Genomic DNA, 7,093 nt, shown 5'->3' with positions numbered 1-7,093 from the left:
TGGCAATACTTACGAATAAATTGTGAGGTTATGTAATTGTCTACGTGACTGTATCAACAACAAATGTATGGCATAGGTTATGATGATTTTTTAACATTTCTACAAAGAGAATCGGATCAAAATTATGATGGTAGGGAGTACTATTTCATACGAGTTTATTGACATTAGTTACATACTGAAGTATGCAAGCGTTCCCCAGATAATAGGTATTTTCAAAACGTCAAGCTAGCGGGATCAAAGAACTGCCTTTATAACTTTGGAACCGTTGAAGTACTACTTTCGGTATTTTGCAGGGGGTGAGTACTATTTCGGTACTATTTTTTGGCGTTTAAATCAAAGCGAAAGACCTTGTCGTTAACTCTCGCCAAATTTCGCTCACCGTCAAGCTAGCAAGTGCAATAAAACATGGCTATAAATCCAGAACCGTGATGGTACTAATTTTTTTACAACAGGTACTATTTTTTTCAATAAGAGTACTATTTTTTGGTATGGTCAAATTATTTTTTCGTGCCCATTTTTTTTTTGAGGCCGCTAGCTTGACGCACACCTATTTTGATTGATAAAAGAATGTTCTAATGCAGCAGGGCGTTATTAACAAAAAGTCACTTTTACAATCACTTGTTATTTATTTATATGTGAAAGAAAAAAGGTACAAAACACAGTACACTAAATACACGTATTGACGCTGCGGAGGTTGGGCGAACAGAGAGAGAATGAAGGGAAGAATGAATTTAGTATGAATCCTGTGAATGAATACTAAACATTTCTCGCCACCCCTAAAAAGGTGAAAAACTTAAAATAAAGTTTATATAAAAATAAATGTTTGACTTTAGGAGTCCTGTTTTTTATTTAAGTAGCAAATAGAACCAACCTTAATATGTAGACCATTAGTATCACAAGATTAAGATATCCTACTATCATTAATTAGAAGAATAGATCCTTAAGTATTAAGTACACAAGATAATTATTATCTACATCAATAGCAACAAAGGAAGTACATCGTAACAGTAAGTATATTTGGTAAAGGTAAGTAATTAAATTTTAATTTAGTAAGTTAGGGGTAGTGTTACACAGTAGGCAAACTATAGTCAAACTTTACTCTATATACTTAATAGATTGAGTATGTACTTAATAAAGAGAATATTTAAATGGCAAGTATTTAGCATATTTTACAAAACAAATTTATAGCAAGATTTAAAGTAGATAAAATTATAGGATTTACAAGGTAAGATATTTTTTTTTTATGCTATTATTATTTATATAGGATACAAATTATAGGCTAAATAGAGTAGGTATGATATCATTCAAAGTTTAACATTATGCATAATACGAAGGTAAGTAAGTAATTTAAAGTAATTTATCTTAAGTTAAACAGCTTAATACAAGCAAGTAGGTACTTAAATTAGGTAATTTATACATATGACAAAACTAATAATAAGTATTATGTAGTTAGGTACATTACAAAGTATCATTCAGTCTTACTTGGCAATAAAATTAGCTTATGTATAGGTCTAGTAAAGTTACCTTTAGAAGTACGAACAACTACTGATCTAATTAGACCATCAGTTTTATTAATATTCGTAGAAACAACTCTGCCCAAGGGCCAAAAAGTAGGAGGAGTAGCCTCATCTTTAATGATAACTAAGTCTCCACAATTTAAGTTTTTATGAACATTAAGCCATTTATTTCTAGTTTGTAATTCTGATAAGTAGCAAGAGTAAAATTGTTTCCAAAATCTTTGTTTTATTTGTATTATTCTTTTATAAACATTTAATCTATTTTCATTAATGTCAAGCTGATTAGGTTCAGGTAAGTCAGTTAGCGCTGTGCCAATGATAAAATGAGCAGGGGTCAAGCAAGTTAAGTCATTAGGCAAATCAGTTATAGGATATAAGGGCCTAGAGTTCAGAATCCCTTCTACCTGTACCAACACAGTGTAAAGTAACTCATATGTCAATTTAGTACTAAATAAGTATCTTTTAAGTAATGATTTAACAGATTTAATGCCTGCCTCGTATATACCGCCCATATGGCTTGCTAGAGGAATAGTAAATTTAAATTCAATGCAGTTTGAGGCGCAGAAGTCTGTTATTTCACTGTAACATTTGTCATTTAAAAACATCTTATATAAGTCATGTAATTCTGATTTAGAGCCTTTAAAATTGGTTGCATTATCTGTATACAAACAAGTAGGAATACCTCGTCTAGATACAAATCTTTTCAGGGCACATATAAAGGCTTGAGTGGACAAATCAGTGACCAACTCCAAGTGAATTGCACGAGTAGCCATACACACAAATAAACATATGTAACCTTTAGAATATCTACAGTTTCTAGTCATAGAACTCCTTATGGCTATGGCGCCACTATAATCAATCCCTACGTGGGTAAACGCACGAGTAAGCGTGACTCGAGGTGCGGGTAAGTTAGACATTTGCTGTCCACAGACTGATCCACGATACCTAATACATCTAGTACAAGAATGTATACATTTCTTTACTTCACGTCTACCACCTATAGGCCAATATGTAAGTCTTATGTTGTAGAGTGTGTTCTGTATGCCAGCGTGAAGAAGTTTGTAGTGATAGTGACGTATTATCAGTGTGGTTATGTGGTCTTTGTTTGGTAGTATGATAGGGTGAGCCTGATTGTATGGTATGTCTGAGTGTTGTATGCGACCTCCAACTCGTAAGATGTTGTCATTATCTAAGAAAGGGTTCAGTTTTCTAATAGGGCTAGAAGTAAAAGTATATAATTTGTGAGAGCTTGTCAGAGGTTGGATATGTATGTTAGTGTTGTGTTGTAAAGTCTCTAATTCTTGGATTTCCTTATGGAATGAATGATGCTGTGTGGCCTGTAGAATGAAAGTCTGTGAGTGTTTAAGCTCTGAAACAGATAAATGAGAAGTAAGTTTATTATGCAAAGGAGACTACAGTAAATTATTCAAAATTTGTAAAATTCTTCCCGTACATTTAAAACATAAATACCTTTTGGCTATTAACCACCATGGCAATCAAGAGCATGACCAACTATCTTTAGCAAGCCATAGCTATGGCACGAGGTCGGTGTGCGCGGGCAAATTCGAAGTCCCTAGAGTTAATAATTACTATGGCGATAGAACTCTAAAAAAGAGACTTCCCTATTTGCTTAATAGTTTGCCTGAGAACATCCGTCTAGAACCAAATAAAAGTAAATATAAAAAATTACTTAAACAACACCTTCTAGACTCATGTCCTAGCTAACTTATTGTATGTTATTAATTGACTATTAGATATAAGTTCATATTATTAGTAGAGACTCTTTTCCTGCAGACAAACTGTTTAAACAGTTTTGCAGGGCATTGATATTTGTATTTTTAGCATTAAGATTTAATAATAAAATAAATAATAATAATAATAATTATGCTTGTTTTTCAAATTATGTATGAATCTGAATAAGTATGAAATTGATCTAGACAAGTTAGTATAGCTAGAAAACCTTTTAAAATGCTCATAGAAAAATGAATAATTAATACCTGTTGTAGAGCAAATATTAACCACTTGAGCAGTAGATATTATATCATCATTATTCTGTGTAGTGGTTGAGGTGTACAACTCCTCACAGTATTTGTCATCAGGAGAGATTAACTTTTGTGTAGACAGTACTTCCTCCTGTTCCCGGAAAGATTGGAGTATGCCATCTGTGGGAGTAGGTGATAAATGCATGCTAACAGGTGTAGTGCAGTCAGAAGTAAGCTCACTAGAATCAGGAATGTAAGAACCTGATACAACCCATCCTAGGGTAGTTTCAATTAAGAAAGGTAAGCATGAACCAAGTTTTATACGTCCTGTCAGTAGTATGGAGTAGAAGAGCTCAGCTCCAATAAGCAAGTCAATTGAGCTAGGTATGAAAAAAGTAGGGTCAGCAAGCGTGTGTGCTTGTTTAGTTGGTATGTGCCAGGTATGTGTAGGTATATAGTTGTGTGGTAGCGGCACTGCTATATTATCCAACACAATGAATGTGAGATCAGCCTTGTAGTTAGTATAACGTGAAGAAATACTAGTATGTATACTCATTTGAGATTGTTTTTGGGTGTTACCTATGCCACTAATATTACAAATATCACCTTTACATGCAAGCTGAAGCATGGATGCCAGTCTGTGGGTAGCAATGTTGACCTCGCTACCTGCGTCCAGGAGAGCTCGAGCGTTTATCCACTTTCCGGATGCATCTTGGATTTGGATGATGGCTGTGGAAAGCAATATTTGATGTCTGTTAGTATGAGATGAAAGCACAGTAGAAGGCGTAGCGTGAGTGTGTGTAGTGTTAGGCAATTTAATGTTGTCAGTAGATGCATGTGGTTGCATTTGAGTGTAGCTAGTATTAGGTGTACCTATAGAAGTAGCGGTTGCATGTGGTTGCAGGGGAGTGTAGCTAGAATTGGGTGTACCCATAGAAGTAGTGGTTGCATGTGGTTGCAGGTGAGTGTAGCTAGAGTTAGGTGTACCTATAGAAGTAGCAGTTGCATATGGTTGCAGGTGAGTGTAGCTAAGATTGGGTGTACCCATAGAAGTAGCAGTTGCATGTGGTTGCAGTTGAGTGTAGCTAGAGTTAGGTGTACCTATAGAAGTAGCAGTTGCATGTGGTTGCAGGTGAATGTAGCTAGGATTGGGTGTACCCATAGAAGTAGCAGTAGGTAGAGAAACAATGTTAGATTGCACCGGAGGTAAGTCATTGCAATATAAATCTGCAGAAGCAAAGATAACCTGCTGTTGCTGTAGATTTCTGTCCATATGTATACTGGTGTGATGTCTACCATGGCATGTTAGACATTTGTATTTTGAGCACACATGATTTGCTCGGTAGGGCTGTAAACAGTTATAACACAATGATTTAGCTTTAATCATTTTTATACGATCATTATCTGAGAGTTCTAAGTAATTAGGACACTTGTGCAATTGATGTTGGTTTTGACACAATATACAAGATGAATTTACAGCAGATGTGACATGGGAGGTTTTGACATATGTCTTATCAATGTACTTATCAGCATTTAACATTTCAAATGCAGTTCTACGCGCGTTAAGGAACTCAAGCAATTCACACATTGTAGGGATCGTATTTTCCTTTCTATTGAGCTCCCATGCAGCTCGCAATGAATTATCAAGTTTTTGAGAGATTATAAACACTAATAATGCGTCCCAACTGTCAACTGGTAGCTTAATAGCCTTTAATGAGTCTAAACTTTGTTGTAATGTTACTAAGAAATCTTTAAGGTTATATCTTGTGATAGTTGAAAAATTAGTGATCGATTTCAAGTGATAGTTAACAATTATTGTTTTATTTTCGTACCTTCTTGATAGAATTTCCATGGCCTTGGTATAATTTTCCTCCGTCACTAGCAATGAGGATATAAGGATCGCTGCTTCTCCCGTGAGTGACGACTTCAGATATTGTAATTTGTTGACCACTGGTATGTCGGTGTCATCTACGGAAGCCATGAAGATATTCTTGAATGCCGGCCATTGCCGAATATCACCATCGAACCTTGGTAATTCCAGTTGAGGTAACTTAACGCGTGGTTTCTTGTACATGGTATCGTGATTCAAGGTCGAACTAAGCTGTTGATGATCTGTTGACAATCGTGCGGTAATAATAGGCCCAGTTAGTAAGGCGTCCATTTTCGACTTCACCAAGTAATATTTGTCTTCAAAAGTTTGTCGTTCTTGCTCGTAAATCTCTTGACGTTCTGGATCGTCGCATTCACAGCACTCGATCGCAGATTGCAACTCGTCGAAAGAAAAAAAATTTTCTCCAGTTCGGCTTGACGCGCCTTGATCTCATGAAGTGTATTGTTCGTAGCACTATAACTTTGTATGAAATTACATATACGTGTGAGTTTTCCTTTTAATGAACTTCTCTGTTGTTTTAATTGTTGTAATTCTTGAAAATTATCTTGTTCCGTCATGTCGAAAAAATAACACGTAGAAAAACAATAGAAAAAATGAAAGAAGCCTGATGACGTTGAAATAAGCCTGTCGCTTCTTTTTTTTGTGTCAATTTTTTTGGCCTGGACTCGAGTGTTTTAAGACCGATATTGACAAATATAGGTTGCTTCTGCCCGCCGCCCGCCAGAGTGCAGCACAATCTGAATGAATTGATGAATGTTGAATGGATCACTTGGTCACGTGACGACCTCCTTGAGACAAAGTTTAGACACAATTTTTCACAAAATGGCGATCTTGTTCACGCGCACAATGACCCTCACGACTCGAAGGACCACAAAAATGTTCACTATTTTGATTGATAAAAGAATGTTCTAATGCAGCAGGGCGTTATTAACAAAAAGTCACTTTTACAATCACTTGTTATTTATTTATATGTGAAAGAAAAAAGGTACAAAACACAGTACACTAAATACACGTATTGACGCTGCGGAGGTTGGGCGAACAGAGAGAGAATGAAGGGAAGAATGAATTTAGTATGAATCCTGTGAATGAATACTAAACAGTTTTTGTTTCTATAAGGAACATACAGACAGACAGACAGACAAAAATTTTACTGATTGCATTTTTGGCATCAGTATCGATCACTAAATATATTTAATGTACAGAATTGACCTCTCTACAGATTTATTATAAGTATAGATAATGTGTAGGTAAGATCTCGCAAAACAATAAGTGTGATTCATCCTACCACATAATATTAAGTCCCTTATTAAATATTATACAGTTGCTTTCTGTTTAAAGTTACCTCTATAACACTCATCTGAGAACATGCACCAATCACCCACGAACTCATTCCTGAAATCCGCATTGAAATCAGACAATACGTTTTAATTTTAATAATATTGCAATATAAACGTTTCACACTAATATATTTATTTATTTATTTCAAATCGGGAAACAAACAGCTTAAATAACAATTTAAAAATGCAAATAGTTTGTACATTAGCCAATGAAGTCTCCACTTATAACTAATACATGCATCACTGAGAAGTAGACAGAAGCAATAAATAAATTAAGTAAGCAAGCAATACAAAAATAGAAAGAAAAGTATATAGCAGCGCCTCCTAGTGAGTTAATATCATAAGACTTAGACCATGCACCATTCA

The 7,093-nt window shown here is 35.1% G+C and overlaps 1 protein-coding gene across 1 annotated transcript; it reads right to left on the bottom strand.

Annotated features, from left to right (window-relative positions):
- Positions 1 to 3,420: 3,420 nt before the first annotated feature.
- Positions 3,421 to 5,762, bottom strand: LOC126381467 (uncharacterized). Its single transcript, XM_050030951.1, has 2 exons — positions 5,332 to 5,762; positions 3,421 to 4,228 (listed from the first exon to the last, which is right to left on the bottom strand). The coding sequence occupies exons 1-2, from the start codon at positions 5,658 to 5,660 to the stop codon at positions 4,162 to 4,164; spliced, it is 396 nt and encodes a 131-aa protein (XP_049886908.1). The 5' UTR covers positions 5,661 to 5,762; the 3' UTR covers positions 3,421 to 4,161.
- Between the last annotated feature and the right edge of the window lie 1,331 nt (positions 5,763 to 7,093).

Source organism: Pectinophora gossypiella, unplaced genomic scaffold (assembly GCF_024362695.1).
Source record: "Pectinophora gossypiella unplaced genomic scaffold, ilPecGoss1.1 Pgos_56, whole genome shotgun sequence".
Classification (NCBI taxonomy): domain Eukaryota; kingdom Metazoa; phylum Arthropoda; class Insecta; order Lepidoptera; family Gelechiidae; genus Pectinophora; species Pectinophora gossypiella.
This window is presented reverse-complemented; position numbering and strand designations above follow the sequence as displayed.

Excerpts from the sequence above, each read along its gene's own strand:
- LOC126381467 (XM_050030951.1), bottom strand. The coding sequence starts at position 5,660 with ATGGACGCCTTACTAACTGGGCCTATTATTACCGCACGATTGTCAACA. Across the intron at positions 4,229-5,331 it reads ATGGAAATTCTATCAAGAAG|CCATCATCCAAATCCAAGAT; the intron begins GTACGAAAATAA and ends TGCTTTCCACAG.